This window comes from Danio rerio, chromosome 21, assembly GCF_049306965.1.
Source record: "Danio rerio strain Tuebingen ecotype United States chromosome 21, GRCz12tu, whole genome shotgun sequence".
Taxonomy (NCBI): Eukaryota; Metazoa; Chordata; class Actinopteri; order Cypriniformes; family Danionidae; genus Danio; species Danio rerio.
Window position 1 is genome coordinate 7883318 of NC_133196.1, and position 25907 is coordinate 7909224.

The 25907-nt window shown below is 32.6% G+C and overlaps 1 protein-coding gene across 3 annotated transcripts in view; it reads left to right on the forward strand.

Annotated features, from left to right (window-relative positions):
• col5a1 (procollagen, type V, alpha 1) overlaps positions 1–25907 on the forward strand; it is a 229113-nt gene that overhangs the window by 99001 nt on the left and 104205 nt on the right. For all 3 annotated transcript variants that reach the window (XR_012397110.1, XM_073935763.1, XM_073935764.1), the window contains exons 5-9: positions 6078–6209; positions 14838–14945; positions 17119–17718; positions 19421–19888; positions 22614–22670. Coding sequence is in view for 2 of the 3 variants with exons in the window: in XM_073935763.1 (XP_073791864.1) it covers positions 6078–6209; positions 14838–14945; positions 17119–17718; positions 19421–19888; positions 22614–22670 (1365 nt within the window). In the remaining variant the exon portion in view is untranslated. The remainder of the gene's footprint in view (positions 1–6077; positions 6210–14837; positions 14946–17118; positions 17719–19420; positions 19889–22613; positions 22671–25907) is intronic.

Here is a 25907-nt window from a genome sequence, read left to right on the forward strand (position 1 = left end):
CGTAATTGAATGCATTGAATTTCAGCTGTAAACAAGTGTGCTGAATCAGATTATGCTTCTCTCGACTGAAAGGATTGTATGTATGTGTCTGTTTATTTGTGTGTGTGTGTTTGTGTGTGTGTGTGCATGTGGAAAACACACTGAAATGATAGTAGTTATGCATATAGTTAGATTACTGTTTGCATTGAGCAGATTGTAATGTAAGTTAAAAGGATATTACATTTTTAGAAGTGTGTGTGTGTATTTATGTATGTGTATCTGTATGTGTTTGTGGGATGGTGTTTGTTTTTGTGTGTCTGTATTGTTTGTGTGTGTGTGTCTGTTCATCTGTTTGTTTTTGTGTATTTGTCTTTGTGCGTATCTGTCTCTGTGTTTGTGTATATGTGTCTGAATTTGGTTGTTGTTTGCATGTGTGTGTGTCTGTATGTGTGAGTGTCTGTCTCTATATGTGTGTTTGTATGTGTGTGTGTCTGTCTGTCTGTATGTGTGAGTGTGTCTATGCGACCCCATATGTGTGGTTGTGTGTGTCTGAAAGTTTGTGTGTGTGTTTGCGTATGCATCTGAATTGTGTATGCATCTGAATGTTTGTGTATGTGTGTACACTGTGAGCATGTGTGTGTGTTTGTATTTGTGTGTGTGTTTGTGTATGCAACTGAATGTTTGTGTATGTGTGTACACTGTGAGCATGTGTGCATTTGTGTGTGTGTGTGTGTGTTTGTATTTGTGTGTGTGTTCGTACAAGTATCTGTGTGTGTTTGTGGGATGGTTTTTGTGTGTCTGTATTGTTTGTGTGTGTGTGTCTGTTCATCTGTTTGTTTTTGTGTATTTGTCTGTGTGCGCATCTGTCTCTGTGTATATGTGTCTGAATTTGGTTGTTGTTTGCATGTGTGTGTGTCTGTATGTGTGAGTGTCTGACTCTATATGTGTGTTTGTATGTGTGTGTGTCTGTCTGTCTGTATGTGTGAGTGTGTCTATGCGACCCCATATGTGTGGTTGTGTGTGTCTGAAAGTTTGTGTGTGTGTTTGCGTATGCATCTGAATTGTGTATGCATCTGAATGTTTGTGTATGTGTGTACACTGTGAGCATGTGTGCATTTGTGTGTGTGTGTTTGTATTTGTGTGTGTGTTTGTGTATGCAACTGAATGTTTGTGTATGTGTGTACACTGTGAGCATGTGTGCATTTGTGTGTGTGTGTGTGTGTTTGTATTTGTGTGTGTGTTCGTACAAGTATCTGTGTGTGTTTGTGGGATGGTTTTTGTGTGTCTGTATTGTTTGTGTGTGTGTGTCTGTTCATCTGTTTGTTTTTGTGTTTTTGTCTGTGTGCGCATCTGTCTCTGTGTTTGTGTATATGTGTCTGAATTTGGTTGTTGTTTGCATGTGTGTGTGTCTGTATGTGTGAGTGTCTGTCTCTATATGTGTGTTTGTATGTGTGTGTGTCTGTCTGTCTGTATGTGTGAGTGTGTCTATGCGACCCCATATGTGTGGTTGTGTGTGTCTGAAAGTTTGTGTGTGTGTTTGCGTATGCATCTGAATTGTGTATGCATCTGAATGTTTGTGTATGTGTGTACACTGTGAGCATGTGTGCATTTGTGTGTGTGTGTGTTTGTATTTGTGTGTGTGTTTGTGTATGCAACTGAATGTTTGTGTATGTGTGTACACTGTGAGCATGTGTGCATTTGTGTGTGTGTGTGTGTGTGTGTGTGTGTGTGTGTTTGTATTTGTGTGTGTGTTCGTACAAGCATCTGTGTGTGTTTGTGGGATGGATTTTGTGTGTCTGTGTTGTTTGTGTGTGTGTCTGTTCATCTGTTTGTTTTTGTGTATTTGTCTGTGTGCGCATCTGTCTCTGTGTTTGTGTATATGTGTCTGAATTTGGTTGTTGTTTGCATGTGTGTGTGTCTGTATGTGTGAGTGTCTGTCTCTATATGTGTGTTTGTATGTGTGTGTGTCTGTCTGTCTGTATGTGTGAGTGTGTCTATGCGACCCCATATGTGTGGTTGTGTGTGTCTGAAAGTTTGTGTGTGTGTTTGCGTATGCATCTGAATTGTGTATGCATCTGAATGTTTGTGTATGTGTGTACACTGTGAGCATGTGTGCATTTGTGTGTGTGTGTGTGTGTTTTTTATTTGTGTGTGTGTTCGTACAAGTATCTGTGTGTGTTTGTGGGATGGTTTTTGTGTGTCTGTGTTGTTTGTGTGTGTGTCTGTTCATCTGTTTGTTTTTGTGTATTTGTCTGTGTGCGCATCTGTCTCTGTGTTTGTGTATATGTGTCTGAATTTGGTTGTTGTTTGCATGTGTGTGTGTCTGTATGTGTGAGTGTCTGTCTCTATATGTGTGTTTGTATGTTTGTGTGTCTGTCTGTCTGTATGCGTGTGTGTGAGTGTGTCTATGCAACCCTATACGTGTGGTTGTGTGTGTGTTTGTATTTGTGTGTCTGTATGTGTTTGTGTGATTGTGTTTGTTTGTGTTTTGGTATTATATGTGTGTGTGTGTGTGTGTGTGTGTATTTCTGATTGTACTAGACGTGTGGTTGTGTGTGGTGTCTGTGTTGTTTGTGTGTTTGTATCTATGTGTGTATGTTTTGCATTTGTTTGCGTGTCTCTATATTTGTGTTTGTGTGTGCCTGTATGTGTGTGTACATGTCTAAATGTGTGTGTGTGTGTGTCTCTCTCTGTCTGTCTATATGTTTGAGTGTGTCTCTATGTCTGTGTGTGTGTTTGTCTGAATGATTTATGTGACTGTGTGCGCGTCTGAATGTTTGTGTGTGTGTACACTGTGTTTATGTGGGTACAGGTGTTGGTCAATGCCCTAATTCGTTTGGACAGTTTTGGCATCAAATTGTGACTCAGTTCTCTCCGCCCAGACTGTGACCCACTTTTTACTGTGTGTGTGTGTGTGTGTGTGTGTTTGTGTGTGTGTGTGTGTGTGTGTGTTTCCTGTCCCATTCGAACAGGTGTTTCATCCCTTTTCCATATTGTATTCATTATTTTTTCCAAAAACCATGGTTATTGAATGAAAGCAAGCAGCTGTTTTGCAGAAAGCTCTCGTCTGTGTGTTTCTGTGTGTTATGAATTCTGCATGAATGTGATGGTGGTGCTTTGACTCTCTGATGAATGTGATGATTCACACTGTTGTCTGATTGCTGTAGATGCGTCTTTAATGCATTAGTGTCCATTTGACTGTCAGGCTTGGCAGCTTAAAGCAGTTTTTATTCGTTTTTTCTGTTAACGATTGTTGGACGTCTACATTCTTCCAGTCTCTTCTGAATCATTCTGAGCCGAACTGAATTAATCTGACTCACTTACTGAACCGCAAGGCAATTATGACCAATTATTGAACCTTGTTCCTGCTGAATCTGCACTGTATTATATTAAAATGTCTTCGGAAACTCATCTTTTGCAGGAGTTGTAATAAATCTTTCTCTTATTTGTTATGTCTGTTCACTTAAGTGTGTAATGAGCTCATCATTGGACAGACAAATTATATGTATTTTAATATTTTTAATGATATGTGTACTGCTGATGATAATTACTAATACAGTTGAAGTCAGAATTATTAGCCCTCCTGAATTATTAGACCACTTGTTTATTTTTTATCCAATTTCTGTTTCACTTAGAGAAGATTTATTCAACTCATTTCTAAACATAATCATTTTAATAACTCTTTTTTAATAATGGATTTATTTTATCTTTGTCATGATGACTGTAAATAATATTTGACTAGATATTTTTCAAGACACTTCTATACAGCTTAAAGTAACATTTAAAGGCTTAACTAGGTTAATTAGTTTAGCTAGGCAGGTTAGGGTAATTAGGCTAGTTATTGTATAACAGTGGTTTGTTCTGTAGACTAAGAAAAAAATATAGCTTAAAGGGGCTAATAATATTGGCCCTAAAATGGTGTTTAAAAAAATTAAAACTGCTTTTATTCTAGCCGAAATAAAACAAATAAGACTTTCTCCAGAAGAAAAAATATTATCAGACATATTGTGAAAATGTCCTTGCTCTGTTAAACACCATTTGGGAAATATTTAAAAAAGAAAAAAATAATTCAAAGGGGGCTAATAATTCTGACTTCAACTGTACACAAACATACACAGATAAACACTAAGGGTATATACATGTAAAATGATAAGTAACTAAACAAGGCACAGGTGAACACAATCAGTCTACCAATGAGAAACCATAAAAACAAAGTAGAATCAGAAACAAAGAAAACTCAATTATTTTAATGTATTCTGAATCAACTATGAAGTTATGCCAATCGTCTGTATTAATTTTGTGTTTTATGCTTGCATTGTAGTCACTGAACTCTTTATGACGGTGGTGAGGATGTATTTGTAGCTTTTATTCACAAATAAACAAAACTAAACTAAAAGTAAACACAAAACATTGGAGCAGAAGGACCAAAGCGTTTAGAAAAGCAAGAATGTAGCTGCCTTACACAATCCACTTGAGCAACTAAGGCAGGGGTGCCCAAACTCAGTCCTGGTGGGCCGGTGTCCTGCAAGGTTTAGTTCCAACCCCAATCAGACACACCTGGGCTAGCTAATAAAGCTCTTACTAGGCTCTTTAGAAACATCCTAGCAGATGTGTTAAGGCAAGTTGGAGCTAAAATCTGCAGGACACCGGCCCTCCAGGACCGAGTTTGGACACCCCTGAACTAAGGGTATTTAAACATAAAATGACGAGTAACTAAATGAGGCACAGGTGAGCACAATCAGTCTACCAATGCAAAAAAGCTTAGGAAAGCAGCAATGTAAGAATATTGCACACTGAACTAAAGCAGCTGAGGGTAAATAAACGTAAAATGGCAGGTAATTAAACAAGGCACAGGTGAACACAATTACAGCAAAGTTTTGGCTATCATCTATTAATTTTATGTTTTATCCTTGCATTGTTTTCACTGACCTCTTTATGAGGGAGGTGAGGTTGTATTTGTAGCTTTCATTCACAAATGAACAAAACTAAACAAAGTACAAAACACAAAAGTTTGAAGCAGAACAACCAAAAAGCCTAGAATAGCAATTATGTAACGGTATTAGACACTCAACTAAAGCAACGAAAGCTATATAAACGTAAAATGACCAGTAACTAAACAAGGCACAGGTGAACACAATCAGCCTACCAATGTGTAACCATAAAAACAAAGTATAAACAGGAACAAAGGTAACTTTATTTTTTTGATGCTTGTTAAATCATATATTAATTTTGTGTTTGATGCTGCAGTCACACTAGAATTTTGTCGCACTAAAATTCTGTCGCACAGCACTGCAAAAAGGGGTGGGGTTAAACAAGATGATTGGACATTTAAAAAAAGCAAGCGAATGGTCCATGTTTTAAATTTCTGTGCAGAGAGGTCACACACATTTTGACCCTCGATTGGTCTCACACAATTATTTAATGCGATTTCGCAGGTCAGAATTCACCAAGCTTGAACTTTCCACGCAGTGAATTGCAGGACTTGATGCATAAACTTGCCTTTCCGGTCTGACACATTCGCGTGCATATGAATGGAAGTCTATGGGGAGAAAAGTCCACTGTGACCGCAGCTTTATGCTTAAGGTGTAATTGCTGACCTCTTAATGAGGGCGATGATGATGTATTTGTAGCTTTTTTTTACACATAAACAAAATTAATCAAAGTAAACACAAAACATTGTAGCAGAAGAACCAAAGCGCTTAGGAAAGCAAGAAAGTAACTGCCTTACACATTGAACAGAAGCAACTAAGGGTATATAAACATGAAATGACGAGTAACTAAACAAGGCACAGGTGAGCACAATCAGTCTATCAATTAAAAAGAGCATAAGAAAGGAATAAGAAAGCAGGAATGTTAGAGTATTGTACACTGAACTAAAGTAGCTGAGGGTATATAAACGTAAAATGACAAGTGACTAAACAAGGCACAGGTGAACACAATCAGTCTACCTTTGAGAAACCATAAAAACAAATTAGAAACAGAAATAAAGGGAACTTACATTTGAAAATGCCTCCAGAATTAAGTATGAAGTTATGCCAATCATCTGTATTATTTTGTGTTTTATGTTTAAGTTGTAATCACTGACCTCTTTGTTACAGGGTGACATCCAGCAGCTGATGATCGTATCGGACCACCGAGCTGCGTTTGACTACTGTGAGCATTACAGCCCAGACTGTGAGGTTTCTGCACCCGAACAGCCCCAGAACCAAGACCCAAACACTGATCAATCTGTAAGTTCTCATCATTTAACCAGTATTCATTCCCTTGTAGAGAAGGAGAAGAGGTCAGGACGTCCCAGAAATCCTTGGCTTGTATGAACAAAACCAAAGCAAAACAGAGAGAGTGAAATCAGTTCAGTCAGGAACATCTCGTCGAGGGTTTGGACAGTTTAAGCACTTTTAAATCCAAATCTGTCAAAATAAAGCCACCACGTCAGGCAAAAGTTCAACAATTATCCCTAGTCATGGCAGTTTCCGGAGGTCTTGATACAGTGCATTAGTGGCTATTCACTTTTCAACAGCTTCATTTTTTCTCATGGTGGGGTTTAAAAAAGAATATTTTAAAGTTTTATAAGCCGTGAACCAATATAATCAGCTACGAGGAGAATCACAACATTATAAACTTTCATTCAAAGTCAAAAAGTGCATGAAAAGATGTCAAAAAGACAAGACTGTGAACTTAATTGATTTAAATTTAGGAAAAGAACTACAATCCCATAAAGCATTGTAAATGGCAATGACAATAGCCCCTTTCACACACTGATACCGGTAAATATCCGGAAAATTTCCAGAACGACTTTACCGGTATAAATTTTCCGGAAAAGAGCATTCACACATCCATTCCAAAATACCGGTAAATTCTGACATCATTCACCACAAATGAGCTTTAAACGGCTGCGCTTGTATTTGTAAACATTTGACTAAATTACAAACTCTGTGGATGATCAATATTGTGAACAACTTTCGCAGGATCACTTTCGCATGTCGAGATGTTCATAATATGTGCGTGTGCAGGCGCTCACAGGCTGTTTCACAGGCACACGCAAAGCTTGAAGGTAAACAAACAACGGCTTATCATAAGCATCTCATCGATGATTATTTACACAGTTGGCATTAAGAAGAACATATAAACATGATCTGACTAACTTCTAGCAGCTAAATGTGTCTGGAAAAATATTCAAAGGCTTTTATTCTCACAAACCGCACGGACGTAAATGCGTCTGACTGTTGTGATTGGCTAAAGCAGGTGTCTCATGTCAGCACGTTCTAGACGTGCACGCGCTTATTACGGCAATCTTCCGTCTGCATTCACACAGCGCAGCATTCCGGCAAATTGCCGGTAATGTTACAACTTCTCTTTCCGGAAAATAGCCAGAACGAATTTACCGGTATTTTCAAAAAGGACCTGTTCACACATACAACCTTTCCGGAAAATTGCCGGCAATTTTCCGGAAAGGTCTGAATGTGTGAAAGGGGCTAATAATGACACTAATGGTGAAATATAAAACTGTAACGTCTTGTTTATGTCTAAAAGAACATAAATTACAATATTTAGTGTTTGTCAGGAGAGTGGGCGGAGCTAAAATGCGATTTCCAAGCTACAACTTTCTGATTGGTGGGATTTTATGTATTGCATTAATGAGGAAAAGAACTACAATCCCATGAAGCATTATGAATGACACAATTTAAATAATGGTGAAATATAAAACTCTAAAACATTTTATTTATATCTATAAAAACATATATTATGTTTTTTAGTGTTTGTCAAGGGAGTGGGCGGAGCTAAAACGCAATTCACTAACTGCAACTCTTTGATTAATGGGATTTCGGTACAGCATTAATGAGGACAAGACCTACAGTCCCATGAAGCGTTGTAAATGACACAACTAAAATAATATTGAAACATAAAACTCTTAAATGTCTTTATTATGTCTAAAAAAACATATCTGACATTATTCAGTGTTTGTCGTGGTAGTGGGTGGAGTTAAAATGCAATTTACAAGCTACAACTCTCTGATTGGTGGGATTTTCTGCACAACATTAATGAGGACAAGAACTACAATCCCATGAAGCATTGTAAATGACACAACTAAAATAATGGTAAAATATAAAACTATAACGTCTTGTTTATGTCTATAAAACATATATTACATTATTCAGTGTTTTTCATAGGGGTGGGCGGAGTTAAAATGCAATTTCCAAGCTACAACTCTCTGATTGGTGGGATTTTCTAAACTGTACAGTATTATCGAGGAAAAGAACTACAATCCCATGAAGCATTGTAAATGGCAACTAAAATAATGGTGAAATATAAAACTATAACGTCTTGTTTATGTCTATAAAACATATATTACATGTATCAGTGTTTTTCATAGGGGTGGGCAGAGTTAAAATGCAATTTCCAAGCTACAACTCTCTGATTGGTGGGATTTTCTAAAATGTACAGTATTATCGAGGAAAAGAACTACAATCCCATGAAGCATTGTAAATGGCAACTAAAATAATGGTGAAATATAAAACTATAACGTCTTGTTTATGTCTATAAAAACATATATTACATTATTCAGTGTTTGTCGAGGGAGTGGGCGGAGTTAAACCGTAATTTACTAGCTGCAACTCTCTGATTGGTGGGATTTTCTGTACAGCATCAATAAGGTAAAGAACTACAATCCCATGAAGCATTGGGAATGAAACACTTAAAATAATGGTAAAAAATAAAACAATTATATTCCTTGATTATATCTATATAAACATATATTTTGCATACGTTGCCAAATAAATAAATACAAATATTTTAGATTTTTTTTTTTAAGTGTAAGGATAGCATATTATCTCTATGTTTGTCAAGGGAGTGGGAGAAGCTAAAAGCTATGTACTAGCTGCAACTCCCTGATTGGTGGAATTTTCATTTCAGCATTTTTGAGGAAAAGAACTATATTCGTATAAGGAATTATAAACAACAACTTAAATAATGTGCAAATATAAAAAAAAATTACAGTTCTTGATTATATTTATCACACCATTAATTTATTATTTATTGCAATACATATACCAATACCAATTATTTTATTTTTTAGAGGGTGTAGGGAGAGAGATTTATCTCAAATATGCCATTTGTGAGTGGGCGGAGTTAAAAGCTAATAAATAGCTACAACTCTCTGATTGGTGGAATTTACGTAGAGCATTATGGGGAATGAAGTTTTTTCCACTACCGATTGTTACACATTATATTTTTGACAATATGTTAAAAATGTGAACATGTAAGATCAACAAATGCAAAAACAAAAATAAATAACTCCGCTAAGAACAAGTCTATCTTTAAAGGTTTAAATTCTTTAAAGGTTAAAAAAAATCCTTCAAAAGTTAAATTCTCAATGGAGAAAATGAATGGAGTTTTTACTATTGCACTCAATGGTGAACCCGTTAATGAAAACCTGTAACGAAAATGTAAAAATCTGGTTTTAGTGTTAGAGTTGGCAAATGTGACATCACAAAGCACTCACTGTTGGACTATTTATATATTTATTCAGCTTTTATTTGGCCTTTGGAATGAGAAAGAAATTAAAATGCAGTAATACCTGCCCACACTTGTGTGTGTGTGTGTGTGAATGTGTTTCAGGCGTATTAATACCTTATGGCTGTTTCCATTTCATCGGAAAAGACCCAGCTGCAGGCAGTCTGTTTAGAATTTTATTTTTCCAAGCGAACAAATGACCTCATCAGTCAGAGAAAGAGAGAGAGAGTGATAGAGGGAGGAGAAGAGAGCAAAGCTAAAGCAGGTCTCGGCCTGCAAAGGGTTTAGGCTCAGTTTGCACTGACATGCTGTATTAATAAAATAGTACATTGTTTTGTCATTAGATAAAATGCTTGATTCCTATTAGACTAGAAAATGTAACATGACAGCAGAAAAGCATGAGGCAAGTGATGTTTGTTTTTGTAGCTTTTATTCATCAAATAAACAAAGTAGACAAAACAAAACACAAAACTGAAGAACAAAAGAGCTTAGGAAAGCAACACTGTAACAGTATTGGACAATGAGCTGAAGTAACCGAGCGTGTATAAACAGGAAATGAGTAACTAAACAAGGCACAGGTGAACACAATCAGCCTATCAATGAGAAACCATGAAAACTAATTAGAAACAGAAACTTACATTTTATAATGCATCCTAAATCAAGTATGATGTTATGCCAATCGTCTGTATAAATTTTGTGTTTTATGCTTATGTTGCAATCACTGAGTTCTTTATGAGGGAGGTTAGTGTGTATTTGTAGCTTTTATTCACAAATAAACCAAACTGAAGGAAGTAGACAAAACAAAACACACAATTTTATAAGAGAATAACCAAACAGCTTTGGAAAGCAAGAATGTAACAGTATTGGTCAATGAACTAAAGTAAATGATGGTATATAAATGTAAAAACAATAAACTAAAATAAACAAAATAGACAAAACAAAACACACAACTTTGGAGCAGAATTACCAAAGGCTTAGGAAAGAGCTTAGGAAAGCAAGAATGTAACACAATCAGCCTATCAACGAGAAACCATCAAAATAAAGTAAAAACAGGAATAAAGAAAACTTAAATAAGGGGTCATAAACTAAAATTCTTCATGATGAGTAACTAAACTAAACTGGGTAACTACAGAAATAAACTAGGAAATAACCTAGGTCAAAACAAGTAAGTATAAAATAAAAGTCAAAAGAGCAGACAGCAAATGTGACAGACATTCTTTATATTTTAAATGTGTAAAATGTTTATAGCGTCAACATTTATGAGAAGTTATGTTTTTATAACTGTGCAATTTTAAGTCTTTTTTATTTTTGAAAATGTCTGATTTGTTTGATTTAAAGTACAGCAAAAATCAGTACAATTGGATTTTTTTTTTTACTAAAATGTTATCATTATTCCATTTACATGATCCTTCGGAAATCTTTCTAATATGCTAAATTGCTGTTCAAGAAACATTTATTTTTTTATTTATTTTTATTTATTTTTTTATTTATTTATTTATTTATTTATTTATTTATTTATTTATTAACATTTTAGCAAAACAACATTCAGGAGTAATGTAGCTTAGATGATCTCAAAAATAGTGCTGAAAACTCTGTACTTCTTTTAATTTTGGGGGGGGTCAATTGGGTGTTCATCCTCTGTCCATCTGTGTTCACTCAGATGCCAATATCCTCTAAACTTCTGCAGAGAGAGAGAGAGAGAGAAAGAGAAAGCATTAAATGAAAGACTGAGAGATTCGGCATGCAAAAACTTATGAGAAAATAGTTTAAGCTGAATAACACGCAGATGACTGACCGTTTTCAATTGATTCTCTATGGCCGCTGAGCAGAACGCGCTCCAGGGAATTGTGGGATTGACTGCGGGGCCAAGCAGTTGTTCTGAGCATCAAAAAGTGGATCATTACTGAACTTCATCCAACTGAAAAGCGAAGAATTTAATATTTAACAATCGTGTAATAGATAAAACATTTAAAAAAACAGACAGAATATGTGACGTGAAAATAAAGTGTCATCTGATTGGTCAGAGCGCACCTGTTCATATTGTTTTGATAAATGAATGTGTTATGTATTACAGTATATATGAATAAATGTATGATGGACTATGATGTGAATAACATATTCTGTTAAGGCAAAATGGCCACACTTTACAATAAGGCTCCATTAGATAATGCTATTACTAACATGAACTAATAATCAACAATTATTCATCATCTTTCAACATTTATTAATGTGTTATTAAATCAAACGTTGTGCTAAGTTTTTTTTATTAATTAACAATAAATACTGTAATAAATGTATTTTCATTCAGCATTTTGTATTTAATTTACATTTAACTTAATAAAAATTATATTTCATTTCAATTTATTATTTTTTATTTTATTTTCATTTGCTTACCACTAACACAGAAACAAAATATTATCAATATATTAGAAGAATATTGTTATTATATAGTTATTTTATTGGTGAAAATGAAATAAAAATAACAATAATATATAACAGTAATTAAGTGAGGCAACATAATTTTTTTCATTACCAATAAATGCTGTAATATTTTTTTTTACCTTTTGTTACATTTTTTATTGAGTATTTTATATTTAATTTTCATTCATTCATTCATTCATTCATTCATTCATTCATTCATTCATTCATTCATTCATTCATTCATTCATTTTCACTTAGTGCCTGTATTAGTCAGGGGTCGCAACAGCAGAATGAACCACTTTTCCAGCATATGCTTTACACAGCGAATGCCCTTCCAGCTGCACCCCAATATTGAAAAAATATTTATTTTAATTTACTTTATGTAGTTAATGAAATTGTTTAAAATAAAATTGTATATAAAACTGTAGTTCATTTAGAATTTCATATAATTTTTTTTACATTTGTTTTCATATTATTTTATTTTTCTATTTAATTTCTTTTATTTAATTCATGAAAAAAATCACAAGAAATAAATTAATTTTTATTAAATTAATTAAATTATTAAATTAATATTTTTTATTGTTTGCTCTTAACTAACATTAACTAATAAGATCTTATTGTAATGTGTTACTAGATTCTTTTTTTGTTTAAAATTTTATTTTATTTTATTTTATTTTATGTTATTACCACTAACACAGAAACAACATTTTAAAATAATAGTATAGTATGGAATAATGTTTAGAAGAATAGAAAGTATATTTTAATTTCAGTTTTTATTTAATCAATTAAATAAAAAACTATTAAATAATAATAATATTCTACTGTAATTTATTATTATAAAATAATACTTATAATAATATTAGTAGTAGTAGTAGTTATAATAATAATAATGATAATAATAATAATAATAAATATATAATAATAATAATAATAATAATAATAATAATAATAATAATAATTATTATTATTATTATTATTATTATTATTATTATTATTTTTAAAGCCACCACACCTGTTTATTATTTATTTAGTTTTTTTTTTTTTTTAGAACATTATATTAATTATTTCATCATGTTGTCTTAATATTTGTAAATGCTGTATTTTATTTTTATCTTCCAGGAGCATATTTCATATTATTCTTAATGACTTTATAAAATATCCATTTTAACCAACTGCAAATTAATTTGTAGAAAACTTATTACTCTTAAAATCAAACTTGCCATTTTTAATATCATACTATTCTATTTAAATTTCAGGAACATACAAACATACAAAAATACAAACATACAAACATACATACATACATACATACATACATACATACATACATACATACATACATACATACATACATACATACATACATACATACATACATACATACATACATACGCATACATGCATACACACATACATAAATAAATAAATAAAAATATGGAAATCTAAATAAATAAAAGCAAGATCATTTCAATCAGAAACTCTAGTGTCCAGCATATGGCAGAGTTATCAGTGAGTAAAGAATGTGGAGTGTTTTTCTGGACTCTTATGTGTCTTTGATGTGTGTTTTTGGCACAGAAATGACCTCAGGTTTGTGTGTGTGTCAGGAGCTGTAAATCTCTGTTAGTAGGGGGGCTTCTTTAAAAGAAAAGCCCTGAACTTTTGACCGGTCCTTCAAAAACCAGATCCGTCAGTGAAATATCAGGCAAACAGATGAAAAGCCGAGCAGTTTTCCGTCACTAATGCAAGCAATCAGCAGCGAGAGGTCAGCAATTCCTCATGTTAGATAAGACTGAACGTGGATTTCCTGAACTTTGGCTTTGAGGGAATCCCTGTTTTCCTTTTTCTCTAGTCTATTAGATCAAGACCAAGAGTATTCCTTATAATGTTTTTTACTTCCTAAGAAAGTTTATTTCTTTTAGTTTGGCTGGAGTATTTTATTTTTTACTAAATTATTATTATAACCTAAATAACCAAGTTAAGCCTATATATATACATAGATATATATATATTTTTTTCATTTGTTTTCACTCGCCTATTTTAAATATAAAATAATCCCTCAAGATGCCACTCTTTTTTTGTTAAGGAGAACAAATAATGTTCACATATGCTTCGTTCACATCATCGTCATAATTGCCATAATTACAAGCCGCTTGAGGGACTCTTGAGACTCAGTTTGATGTCCTGCGGCTCAGAAATATTTTGTGTTTCTGCATTACTCATTTTGCCCAAGTGCTTCCATCTGCAGTATTATACATTTATGGATATAGTATGCAGTTTGATGTGTTGTTTTTCATCTGAAACTTGTTTAAAAAATTTTTTGCTAATATAATCATAATACATACTGATTTAAACGGAACCTATTATGCAAATCACTTGTATAAGTGGTTTAAACACAGTTGTGTGGCAACAGTGTGTGAACATAACCAGCTTCTAATAGTAAAAAGTCTGCAGGAACACTTTGATTGACATTCACCTTATGTAAGTGTCATCAGAGGAGGAAAGCCCCTCCCATTAGTGACCATCTCTCTGTCATTAGCAGAGGATATTAGTCTCATTTTTTGAATCTGCTGCTATGCTGACACAGCTCCGCCCTCTTTTGAAAAGAACACATTCTCATTTGAATTTAAAGCGACAGTCTCCAGAACTACATAATTAGGATCCAAGTCTAAAGGGTCAGTTTCAAAGAGTTATAAAACATTATTTGTGGGGTCTTTTAAGCTGAAACTTCACACACACACTCTTGGGACATCAGAAACTTATTTTAGATCTTGTAAAAAGGGGCGTAATTCTGTAGGTCCCTTTTAAAGATTTAATTGCATGATACTGTATTGAAATATTTAAAGTTGTTGATATGAATGCTGATAAACTCTAAAATGTGAATGTTCAGCTGTGAGTAACACTCGGTATTATTTGTTTGTCTTCAGAACCCAGAGGAGGATAACTATTATTATGAATATCCCTACTATGAGGACATGGACTCAGACAAGACTGAAGAAACGATAACTGAAGAAACCACTGGAACCGAAACCGAAGTCAGTGTTTAGTTCTGTTTTTTGTAAAATAGTATATATCTGTCCGTCCATCTATCCATCCATCCATCCATCCATCCATCCATTCATCCATCCATCCATCCATCCATCCATCCGTCCATTCATATATTGTTAATTCGTTTGTTCGTTCTTTCTATTATTTTTTCATTCGTCCGTCTGTCCGTCCGTTTATCTGTCTGTCTGTCTGTCTGTCTGTCTGTCTGTCTATCCATCTCATTATTGTTTGTTCATTCTTTCTATCATTCTGTCCATCCGTCCATCTGTCCATCCATCCATCTATCGTTCGTTCGTTCATTCCTTCTATAATGTTTTCTATTCATCTGTCTGTCTGTCTGTCTGTCTCACTTTTTATCTATCTTCGGTCGTTTGATCATTCATTCGTTCTTTCTATCATTCTGTTTGTCTGTCCGTCCGTCCGTCTATCCGTCTGTCTGTCTGTTTGTCTGTCTGTCTGTCTGTCTGTCTACTGTATTCATCCATCCACCTGCCTGTCCGTCCGTTGGTCCATCCATTCATCCATCCTTCCATCCATCCATCCATCCATCCATCCATTGTTCGTTCATTCGTTTTTTCTATAATTTTTTTCCTTCCGTCCGTCCCTCTATTTATCTATCATTCGTTTATTCGTTTGTTCTTTTTTCCCATCATTCTGTCCATCCATCCGTCCGTTTATCCGTCTTGCTGTCTGTCTACTGTATCCATCTGTCTGTCCGTATCTGTCTGTGTCTGTCCATATCTATCTATCTATCTATCTATCTATCTATCTATCTATCTATCTATCTATCTATCTATCTATCTATCTATCTATCTATCTATCTATCTATCTATCTATCTATCTATCTATCTATCTATCTATCTATCTATCTATCTATCTATCTATCTATCTATCTATCTATCTATCTATCGTTGTATCGTTGTATCGTTGTATCGTTCTATCTATCTATCTATCTATCTATCTATCTATCTATCTATCTATCTATCTATCTATCTATCTATCTATCTATCTATCTATCTATCTATCTATCTATCTATCTATCTATCTATCTATCTATCTATCTATCGTTCTATCTATCTATCTATCTATCTATCTATCTATCTATCTATCTATCTATCTATCTATCTATCTATCTATCTATCTATCTATCTATCTATCGTTCTATCGTTCTACCGTTCTACCGTTCTATCTATCTATCTATCTATCTATCTATCTATCTATCTATCTATCTATCTATCTATCTATCTATCTATCTATCTATCTATCTATCTATCTATCTATCTATCTATCTATCTATCTATCTATCTATCTATCTATATATCTATCTATCTATCGTTCTATCGTTCTATCGTTCTATCTATCTATCTATCTATCTATCTATCTATCTATCTATCTATCTATCTATCTATCTATCTATCTATCTATCTATCTATCTATCTATCTATCTATCGTTCTATCGTTCTATCTATCTATCTATCTATCTATCTATCTATCTATCTATCTATCTATCTATCTATCTATCTATCTATCTATCTATCTATCTATCTATCTATCTATCTATCTATCTATCTATCTATCTATCTATCTACCTACCTATCATTCATTTGTTCGTTCGTTCGTTCTATCATTCTGTCCATCCGTCTATCCATCCGTCTGTCCGTCCATCTGTCTATCTATTTTTTTTATTTACCAGTAACAGTTAGAAGAAAAAATCGACAGGGGGCGAATAATTCTGACTTCAACTGTATAAGTGTAGAGAGAATGTATTTTTATTAATACAACATATACTGGGTTCAACTTGATTGCATCAGAAACTGAATCTCGAAATCACATCCAATCTCTAATCATTTCCTATATTCGCAGGTCTTAAAATAATGTTTATACACTGTTTTATCTTGCTTTATTTGAATCAAGGAAACTGTCATTTAATTGTGGTGAAAATAATTAATAACAATAACAGCAACAATAATAACCATAATAATTAACAATAATTTTATTTGTTTAGAAAAAAAACATATACATTTATAAAACTAAAAACGATTATACATTATATAGAGAGAGTATGTATATTTTATTATTAAAGTATACTGTGGTCAACTGGATTGAAACAGAATCTGTAAATCATATGCACTCTCTGATAAACTCTTGTTTGCTGTGCAGGTGTCTGTTCCGGACAGCGGTCGCGTCATCACCTCTGTTATCAGCAGTGGATCAGGAGGCTCCAGCAGATCATCCAGCGGCTCTTCATCATCCTCTTCATCATCATCATCATCATCTTCATCATCATCATCCTCCTCATCCTCCTCCTCCTCCAGCTCCAACACGGCCAATACCGGTGAGGACCGGTATGATGGATATGATGGATACGATACCGGATATGAAACCTATTATGACGAGTCGACCTCAAGTCCTGACGGCTCCCGGACCATCACCATCACCAGCACTGGTACTGGATCAGCTGGAGAATTGGATCTGGGACTAGGAGAAGTGGACCACCAATTGGGTAGAGTAGATCTGGACAGGCGGATCATCACTTCTTCATCTTCATCGTCTGGAGGAGAAGGAGGTACAGTGCACTCCACCACCACCATCATCCGAAACGGAACTTCTGGATCGGGATCCAGCACCAGAATCATCAGCAGCTCCGGATCTGGATCCAGTTCCAGGATCAGTATCGGCTCCGGATCCAGCTCTGGGGGCAGTACAGGATCCAGTTCCAGCTCCAGTTCCAGCTCTAGTTCCAGCTCCAGCTCTACCTCAGTGAGTTTAGTTATCTAACTACTAACTAACAGGATGACTAACTAGTTATCCTCAGCAATGGTTAATATTTGAATTTAATTTAAATTTAGTTTAATTAAATTTTTAATTAAAGTTTTATTTAATTGTTATTTAATTTAAATGTTAAGGCATAAAAATTGTTCCTATTTTACTTATGAGGATTTTACTAAAGTGGATCCAGTCAAATAAAAAAATTGTGGAATTTGTTGGTTTATTTGATTGAATTATTGAATTTAAAATCTATTTATTATGTATAATATATTTATTGATTTATTAAATTAGCTTATTACTGCAGTGTTACTATAATTATGGAAAACAATCTTTTAAAATAGTTAACTTGAGGATCCTATCTAAAGAAAAAATAGTGCAATTACTAGGCTACATTTACTTATATATTTTATAAATTATTAACATTCGTTTATTTTTAGTTCAGTTTTAGGTCAGTACTACGTTTAGTATTCAATTGCAACAAACTGCATTTCAGTCTTTTGCTATGGAAACATTTCTTTCCAACTAATGTAATAATTATTAAAAATATGTTGTTTATTCATAAAATCCAGTCTGTACATTTTGAAAAACATATAATATACTATTTTTAGGACAATAAAATAGGCTAAATTGTTCTAATGAAAATGATGAATGTGCTTAAAAAAATAAATAAATGTGTTTTATTATGTTATAAATAATGTCTCAAAAAAATCCAAAAATGTACAAATACAAACACAAATACAAAAACAACAAATACAAAAATACAATAAAGTAAAACAAAACAAAATACAAAAATAATAGTAAAATACACAACTAAAACAAAATAAAATAAAATACACAAACAAAATACAAACATTTAATTTAATTTAATTTAATTTAATTTAATTTAATTTAATTTAATTTAATTTAATTTAATTTAATTTAATTTAATTTAATTAAATTTAATTTAATTTAATTTAATTTAATTTAATTTAATTTAATTTAATTTAATTTAATTTAATTTCAGTTCATTTCATTTCATTTCATTTAATGTTTGTATTTTGTTTGTGTATTTTATTTTATTTTGTTTAAGTTGTGTATTTTACTTTTATTTTTGTATTTGTTTTGTTTTACTTTGTTTTTGTATTTGTTTTATTTTATTTTTGTATTTTATTTGTGAGTTTTATTTTATTTTTGTATTCTATTTGTGTATTTTATTTTATTTAGCTTTTTTATTTTTATTTTCTTTTTGTATTTTATTTTATTAATGTATTTTATTTTTTGTATTTTATTTTATTTTATTTGTGCATTTTATTTTATTATTTTATTATTTTTATTTTTAAAAAATTATTTTGTATTTTATTATTATATTTTATTTTATATTATTTAACTTTATTTTAATTTATTTTATTTTTGTATTTTATTTTATTTTTTATTTTGTTTATGTGTTTTATTTGCTTTTATTTTACAGATTTTTTTTTAATTTTATTTCTTGTATTTTATTCATGTATTTTATTTTGTTTTTTATTTTTTATTTGTTTTGTTTTATTTTATTTTATTTCTGTATTTTGTGCATTTTATTTTTGTATTTTATTTGTGCATTTTTATTTTATTATTTAATTAAATTTAATTCTATTTCATTCCACTCTATTTTATTTGTTTATTTTATTTTATGTTATTCTTTTAACAAACCGTCTCTGTTTGTCTGTCCATGCAGGTTGGTGGAGGCGGCGGTTATGATGATGCCCAGTATGGCGAGAGTTATGATCTGTCCTACGGCGAGGGATACGGAGAAGGATACGGAGAAGGAGATTATACTGTAGGAGGAGGCAGCAGCAGCTCCAGCACCTCAGTGTCTGTCGGGGGTGGATCTGTGTCCGTTGGGGGCGGGTCTGTGTCAGTTGGAGGCGGGTCTGTTTCTGTTGGAGGCGGGTCTGTTTCTTCAAGTGGCTCCATTGGGGGCGGAACCAGCAGTGCAGGGGCTAGCGCGGGGGCAGGGTCTGTTGCCACGGGTGGACAGGGAGGCATCGGTGGAGAAGCAGAATCAATCGATATCGACAAATTTAAGGAGGAGTCCATCACGGATTACACCGATGCTGAGCTGGAGAAGATGTACGATTACGATGATTTGTACACTGATGGGGATAAAGCACTTCCTGCCGAGACCGATGAAATCTATGGACAGGTAAGGGTGGTTGTGTCTACAATAATTCTACAGTTGACCTTGACTATGACAAATTTTGTGATTGTTTACTTAATGTCATTCAAGGTTGGAATGACTTGTTCATTTATAACAGAATGTAATAACAATAAATATTGCTGCATTTTGGGGGAAATGCTATAGAATCTTTCAATATTTAAAAAAAATGTTTACCCTTGTGCAGTGCTCAAATTTACTACCCTTTTGTTATGTTGGTGGCTGTTTTTGCCCCATTGACCTCCATCATAGCCAGATTTTTTGATTGCAAAGCCATGACACCAAATAACCATGTGTTCATGGTTGTTGTTTTTCACCCTGTTTGAAAGAGTTAAAACCTTTTATTTTTACTGTTGGTCATCAGTTGGCTGCATTAACCCTTTAGATAGGCCTGTGCTATGGAGGAAAACAGCAGATTATAGTGTCTGTGTAGAAATACACTTACCATGTTTACTATGTTCTGAGAGCTCACATGCTTACTTTTATTTCTCAAACATATCAAGGTCAGTGCACAAAGGTCTCTCTCACTTGCACACGCCCACACACACACACTATACTACATACAACAATATTAATAATATTAATATTATTAATAATAATATTAATAATAATTTTTATCCAGAACCCAAGCTTTTTTTGCACTACAACTGATGATCAACAGTAAAAATGTGTAAATTAAACCTCTTCCCAACAAGCGAAACCAGCAACGATCAAGAATGCATGATTATATCCCTGCAGGCACAGGACATCAATATGATGTCATATTGACGTTGTACCCCAACATATCCAGCGTCGTGGGGACGTTGAATTTTGTTTGGAAATGAAAATCAGGTTGGGTTCTGACGTCAACCCGATGTTCATTTCCAAACAAAAAATCAACCTAAACCTAAAATCAACCAAATACCAACGTCTAATCAGATTATACCTTGACGTTTTTGTGGACGTCATCACCATGACATCTATCAGACGTTAGATTTTGGTCATTTTCCAACACAACCTAAAACCAACCAAAATCAGCGTAATTTGACGTCATTATAGAACATCAAAACAACGTTGTTCTTAGACGCTGGCTAGACATTGAATTTTGGTCACCCGATGTCATGACCTAAATCTAACCTAATATTAATGTCTTTTGATGTTGTATGCCTGCTGGGATGGTGTCATGGATTTGCAATCAAAAAATGTCATTATAATGGAAGTCAATGGGGCAAAACACTAACATAAAGAAAGGGTAGTCAATTTGCCCAGAGTGTATTGTTGAATTTTGTTTTAAATTCCAAAGCATATTCTCAAAATATGTGTCGAAATAAAATTTGTCACAAAAAAATCATTCCATTTGCTGAAATCAAATTAAGACTCAAAATCATCTCAGACTGGATGGAAACATCCATGACACTGACATGCTGGTTTTGCCTGTTGGGAAGATGCACAATGTACTCATTTTACTGTTGATCATTAGTTGCAGTGCAAAAAAAGCTTAGGTTCTAGATAAAATTATATTGTTGTATGGTATATAGTGTGTGTGGGTGTGTGCAAGTATGTGGGAGTGTGAGATAGACCTTTGTGCACTGACCTTGACAGACTTTTAAAGATATAATGTTTAAACTCAGAATTATTAGCCCCCCAGAATTATTCACCCCCGCCTGTTTATTTTTTTTCCCCAATTCCTGTTTAACAGAGAGCAGATTTTTTCAACACATTTCTAAACATGATAGTTTTAATAACTAATTTCTAGTAACTGATTTATTTTATCTTTGCCATGATCACAGTAAATAATATTTGACTAGATATTTTTCAAGACACTTCTATACAGCTTTGAGCGACATTTAACTGGGTTAACTAGGTTAACTAGGCAGGTTAGGGTAATTAGGCAAGTTATTGTATAATGATGGTTTGTTTTGTAGACTATTGAAAAAAATATATAGATTAAAGGGGCTAATAATTTTGACCTTAAAGTGGCTTTTAAAAAATTAAAAACTGCTTTTATTCTAGCCGAAATAAAACAAATAAGACTTTCTCCAGAAGAAAAAATATTATCAGACACTGTGAAAATTTCCTTGCTCTGTTAAACATCATTTGGGAAATATTTTGAAAAGATAAAAAAAGGGGGTTTAATAACTCTAAATGCAACTGTATGTTATATCTAAATATATATATACAACAATTTTCTTAAATATATACATGCATGTGTGTATTTATATATACATAATCAATATGCACAGTATATTATGTCAAAACAAACATTTGTTTTAGATGTGATTTATCGTAATCAATATTTACCCGTCAATAATTATTATGCATATGCTTGTTGTTGAAACTCTTTTGAATATGATTCCTCATGTTGTATCATACAGGATTGGAAAGTCACACTATTTACACATTTGTTACCATATCTGTGACTTATATCTATATAGTCAAGCCTAAAATTATTCAGACCCCAGGCAAATGTTGACTTAAAGTTACTTAAAGAAATATTTTTTACTTAAAGAAATTCTTTTTTCCTACATTGATCCCTCTTGTGTCATCATATTATCTTGTTGGAGAAGCCTGTGTCATTTCCGGTCCCCAAAAAACATGCAAAGTAACTTTAAATCAGACTTTTCCAGGGGTATGAATAGTTTCGAGCTTGACTGTATATGTTTATAATCCACATTGTGTTTAGACTGAAATACACTGATTAGGACTTAATTAAATGGAGTTTGGGTTTCCACAGGTGGATGGTCTGAGAGGAGAGAAAGGGCAGAAAGGCGAGCCGGCCATCATTGAACCCGTAAGTCATCTTTACTGTAATATACTGTACATACTGTATACGTTTTTGAAAAGAGTGATGGAAAGTAAGTTGTTTTTATTTTTTAAAATTAGTATTTTGAAAACTTATTACAAGATAAGTTTTCCATTTAAATATATATATATATATATATATTAACATGTATTTCTTCATCAAATAAAATGTATTCATTTCTTAAACACAATTGAATTAATCCTTACTGAATAAAATTTTGTAAAAATAGTATAGACTTCAACAGCAATATTTATATGCACTAAAATGGTATTCTCTTTAATATATACAGCATATATTAGGTACAAAGTGAACAAGATATACAGTACGAGAGAAGTTAAAAGCATTTTTCATATTTTCCTGAGGTGATTGGCATTTCAACAAACATTTTTTTGACACAAAATCAAAGGGAAGCATCCAAGTTTGGTCTTGAATCCTTCAAGTTATTCACATTCATCCAGGTATTAAATGCATTTAATTACAAGTTTGAACGTTTATTAATTAAATAGTTTATTAATAAGTTATTGTCAGTTTGATTACACACAGTATTTTGAGTTGGATACAAACTTCCAGCATTTGTGTGAAGAAAAAAGATTAAATTGGATTGATTTGATAGTGTATATGCCTATGTGGTAAAAAGTGTTCAAACTGCCACAAAAAACAAAACAAAAAAAACAGCTCTATTCTCTACAAGCATGAAAAATATGAAGTCTCAAGGAAATCTGAACACAAGAGAACATGTCTGTAGTCTCCATGTTAATACCAAAGTAAACAGGACCTCAGAGTAATGTGGATTCATTAGATCAGAAATTGAAATACCCAGAATGTGTATAAGCAACAATGACAACCAGAATAATATTGATGGCATTTAACTAGTATTTAGCATTCAAAGTAATAATAATACAAAATACATCAACATATATTCAAAATAAATAAATTAAATAAAAAAATGTATTAAAAATAAAATAAATAAATACTAAAGTTGTTTTAAGATGAATACTAAGCTGATATTTAGCATTCAAAGTCATAAAAAAATGACTGCAAATATTGCAAAAGTTCTTGATGAGAAAAGTAATATTCAATTAAAAAAAACGCAATAATACAAAATAAAAACATTAAAACACAGCAAAAATAAATAAATAAGTACTGTTTATTAAAATACAAAAATAAATATATAAATAAACAAAAAATAATAAAAATGTAATAAAAATGAATGAATGAATAAATAAATAAATAAATAAATAAATAAATACTGTTAATTAAAATAAAAGAAATGAATGAATAAAAAAATAAAAATAAGAATGAATGAATGAATGAATGAATAAATAAACATATAAATGAATTAATAAATAAACAAACAAACAAATATTTACAAACAAACAAATAATTAATGAAATAAAACAAAAGTTCTTGATGAAAAAAGTATTCTGTGATGGCAGCAGTGGAAAAAAACATAAAAGTACAAAATAAAAAATTGAATATAAACAACAATAAATAAATAAATTAATTAATTTAAATATAAACTAATAAACAAATACATACAAATTAATAATAAATAAATAAATAATATTCACAACATTGAAAAACAAGCATGTTCACTGACAGAGAAGCTAGAATAGATGTGTTTGGTTTGTGTCATTGTATTTTTCCATTATTACTATTGATATTACACCATTATTAATTTTAATACTTAATTATAATAAAAATAATTATATTACTGATTCACTTCAATCAATTTAAAGAGGAGGGAGTCGCTCCTATTACATCAATGTCTGCGATTTGCAGATGTGTTCACCTTACAAAGTCTATTATATTTGCATGATGGGAAAGATCTTTGCTGCTCACGTGGCTCTTGATGTCAAACAGCTGTGAGCTTTAAAACAGAAATCAGCCTCTCAGCATGAGATTCTGAACACTTCAAGACATCTGCGCTTATTGTGAATGAACCTCAGGCTGATGAAAGAGACTTGAACTAACCTGATACACAGCCAGATCTCAGGGAAAGTGTGGCTTTATATCTTATTCAGAAGTAAGTACACTAAACAAATTCTCAAATGTTCACAGTTACAAAAAAAATAACAAGAAAGAACTGAATTAATGGGGCATTTTAAAAGTAGCACAACTTAGAAAACCTTTGTCTTGTACTCTAATCCATTTTTGAATTTACTCATAGGCATTTGTGCTGAGAAAATCAGTCAGAAAAAAGAGAATAAATTTGCTTATCAAACAACCAAATATTGTTTTATCTACAAAATATTTTGACAATATAACAAAAGTATGCTCGAGTCTAATATTTTTGAAGCACATTTAATGGACTGACATAGATTTAAATGGTCTAGGATGAATTTTACATATTTATACAATGAAAAATAAATGGTAGTGAAACTAGAATGACTACAACTAATGTACAAACCCAGCAGGCACACTTTGTCATAAGACGTTAATGTTAAGTTAGACTTAGGTCATGACGTCAGGTGACCAAAAATCAATGTCTAACCAGCATCCAAGAACAACATAATATTGACGTCTAATAACATCAAATGATGTTGATATTTGGTTGATTTTAGGTTGTGTTTGAAAATGACCAAAATTCAATGTTGAGCCAACATTTTAACCTAACGTCATATTGTCACTGACATTTATTAGTCAGATATAGCAATCAAAATCCAACATCTGATAGATGTCATAGTGGTAACGGCCACACCATGTCAAGCTGTAACATCATTAGATGTTGATATTTGGTTGATTTTAGGTTGTGTTGGAAAGTAACCAAAATCCAACGTCGAGCAAACATCTTAAACCAATGTAATATTGACGTCAAATATTGACATTAATTCGTCATGTTTGGCCATTAAAATCCAACATCTGCTAGAAGTCATAGTGGTAATGTCCACACAACGTGAAGCTGTAACATAATTAGACATTGATATTTGGTTGATTTTAGGTTGTGTTGAAAAATGACCAAAATTCAATGTCGAGCCAACATCTTAAACCCACATCATATTGTCACTGACATTTATTTGTCAGATATAGCAATCATAATCCAACATCTGATAGAAGTCATAGTGGTAACGGCCACACTATGTCAAGCTGTAACGTCATTAGATGTTGATATTTAATTGATTTTAAGTTGTTTTGAAAAGTAACCAAAATCCAACGTCGAGCCAACATCTTAAAACAACGTCATATTGATGTCAAATACTGACATTTATTTGTCATATAGGGCCA